We start from the raw sequence: 2,750 nt of genomic DNA, 5'->3' as shown, positions 1-2,750 counted from the left end.
GACGCAGACTCGGTCTCAACCTTTAAGTCTTTACTGAAGACTTATCTCTTCAGTAGGTCATATGATTGAGTGTAGCCTGGCCCAGGAGTGTGAAGGTGAACGGAAAGGCTCTGGAGCAACGAACCGCCCTTGCTGTCTCTGCCTGGCCGGTTCCCCTCTCTCCACTGGGATTCTCTGCCTCTAACCCTATTACAGGGGCTGAGTCACTGGCTTACTGGTGCTCTTTCATGCCGTCCCTAGGAGGGGTGCGTCACTTGAGGGGGTTGAGTTACTGACGTGATCTTCCTGTCTGGGTTGGCGCCCCCCCTTGGTTTGTGCTGTGGTGGAGATCTTTGTTGGCTATACTCGGCCTTGTCTCAGGATTGTAAGTTGGTGGTTAAAGATATCCCTCTAGTGGTGCGGGGGCTGTGCTTTGGCAAAGTGGGTGGGGTTATATCCTTCCTATTTGGCCCTGTCCGGGGGTTTCTTCGGATGGGGCCACAGTGTCTCCTGACCGCTCCTGTCTCAGCCTCCAGTATTTATGCTGCAGTAGTTTGTGTCGGGGGGCTAGGGTCAGTTGGTTATACCTGGAGTACTTCTCCTGTCTTATCCAGTGTCCTGTGTGAATTTAAGTATGCTCTCTCTAATTCTCTCGTTCTCTCTCTCTCTCTCTGAGAACCTGAGCCCTAGGACCATACGTCAGGACTACCGGGCATGATGACTCCTTGCTGTCCCCAGTCTGCCTGGCCTTGCTGCTATTCCAGTTTCAACTGTTCTGCCTGCGGTTACGGAACCCCTACCTGTCCCAGACCTGCTTTTTTCAACTCTTAATGATCGGCTATGAAAAGCCAACTGAGATTTATTCCTGATTATTATTTGACCATGCTTGTCATTTATGAACATTTTGAAAATCTTGGCTCTCTCTAATTTTCTCTTTCTCTCTTTCTTTCTCTCGGAGGACCTGAGCCCTAGGACCATACGTCGGGACTACCGGGCGTGGTGACTCCTTGCTGTCCCCAGTCCGCCTGGCCTTGCTGCTATTCCAGTTTCAACTGTTCTGCCTGCGGTTACGGAACCCCTACCTGTCCCAGACCTGCTTTTTTCAACTCTTAATGATCGGCTATGAAAAGCCAACTGAGATTTATTCCTGATTATTATTTGACCATGCTTGTCATTTATGAACATTTTGAAAATCTTGGCTCTCTCTAATTTTCTCTTTCTCTCTTTCTTTCTCTCGGAGGACCTGAGCCCTAGGACCATACGTCGGGACTACCGGGCGTGGTGACTCCTTGCTGTCCCCAGTCCGCCTGGCCTTGCTGCTATTCCAGTTTCAACTGTTCTGCCTGCGGTTATGGAACCGCCACCTGTCCCAGACCTGTTGTTTTTCAACTCTTAATGATCGGCTATGAAAAGCCAACTGAAAATTATTCATGATTATTATTTGACCATGCTTGTCACTTATGAACATTTTTGAACATCTTGGCATAGTTCTGTTATAATCTCCACCCGGCACAGCCAGAAGAGGACTGGCCACCCCTCATAGCCTGGTTCCTCTCTAGGTTTCTTCCTAGGTTTTGGCCTTTCTAGGGAGTTTTTCTTAGCCACCGTGCTTCTACACCTGCATTACTAGCTGTTTGGGGTTTTAGGCTGGGTTTCTGTACAGCACTTCGAGATATTAGCTGATGTACGAAGGGCTATATAAAATAAACTTGATTGATTGATTGAATTGTGCTTTACTAGCCGGCTGGCCAGCGCCAGTCTACTAGCCCGGCTGGCCAGCGCCAGTCTACTAGCCCGGCTGGCCAGCGCCAGTCTACTAGCCCGGCTGGCCAGCGCCAGTCTACTAGCCCGGCTGGCCAGCGCCAGTCTACTAGCCCGGCTGGCCAGCGCCAGTCTACTAGCCCGGCTGGCCAGCGCCAGTCTACTAGCCCGGCTGGCCAGCGCCAGTCTACTAGCCCGGCTGGCCAGCGCCAGTCTACTAGTGCCCAAAATCCTTAAGTTTCATCACTGATAACCATCTCATACATCCAACCTGCCTTCTCCTCTACTGTGACTTTCTCCTGGTCCAGGCCAGTCAGGTGTTGAAGGAGGAAGATCACTGCCAGTCTATAGTCCAGTTGCTCCTGGGGTTGAAACGACAGTGAAAGAAGCAGCATTTTCATGGACATGTCTATTGTCAGTACAGAGGAAGCAGACAGCATTAGGGAGCTAACTTGTTAGTTTAGTGATGTGTTCTGGGTGTAGGTGCAGTGCAGCTACCTGGACTAGGTTTCTCTGCAGATTCAGCTCTCGGAGCAGGCTCAGGTCATGGATGTGTGTGGCCTCCTTGATTTCACTGATCTGAGAACAGTATATCATACACAAAAAAGATCAGGGGGACCAGGATGAATATGTATGAACTTTCCAATTTGTAAGTCGCTCTGGATAAGAGCGTCTGCTAAATGACTTAAATGTAAATGTAATGTAATGGATTAAGAATAAATCCTTTAAAAACGATTAAAACTACATTTAATACCACAGCCAATCTATCAGTTGATGCAGTGGAATAGCTTTATCACTCAGCTCCTGGTATACAGTCGCTAGGTGGTTTAGTGATACTGGCCATTGGTACCATGCAGACAGTGGCAGAGACATTAAGGAATGGACTGTGTCTCACCAGGTTCCTCTCCAGGTTGACAAGAGAGCAGGACATTAAGGAATGGACTGTGTCTCACCAGGTTCCTCTCCAGGTTGACAAGAGAGGAGGACATTAAGGAATGGACTGTGTCTTA

At 49.2% G+C, this 2,750-nt stretch overlaps 1 protein-coding gene across 2 annotated transcripts in view; it reads right to left on the bottom strand.

Annotated features, from left to right (window-relative positions):
• Window positions 1–2,014: 2,014 nt before the first annotated feature.
• The window catches only part of LOC129848566 (leucine-rich repeat and guanylate kinase domain-containing protein-like), a gene marked incomplete at its 3' end in the record, with an annotated part of 4,405 nt that continues 3,669 nt past the window's right edge, over window positions 2,015–2,750 (bottom strand). For both annotated transcript variants that reach the window (XM_055915728.1, XM_055915729.1), the window contains 2 exon segments: window positions 2,015–2,102; window positions 2,239–2,319. In XM_055915728.1, the coding sequence (XP_055771703.1) occupies window positions 2,015–2,102; window positions 2,239–2,319 (169 nt within the window).

This window comes from Salvelinus fontinalis, unplaced genomic scaffold, assembly GCF_029448725.1.
Source record: "Salvelinus fontinalis isolate EN_2023a unplaced genomic scaffold, ASM2944872v1 scaffold_1071, whole genome shotgun sequence".
Classification (NCBI taxonomy): Eukaryota; Metazoa; Chordata; class Actinopteri; order Salmoniformes; family Salmonidae; genus Salvelinus; species Salvelinus fontinalis.
The sequence above is the reverse complement of the archived record's forward strand: the minus strand, read 5'-3'. Positions and strand labels throughout refer to the sequence as shown.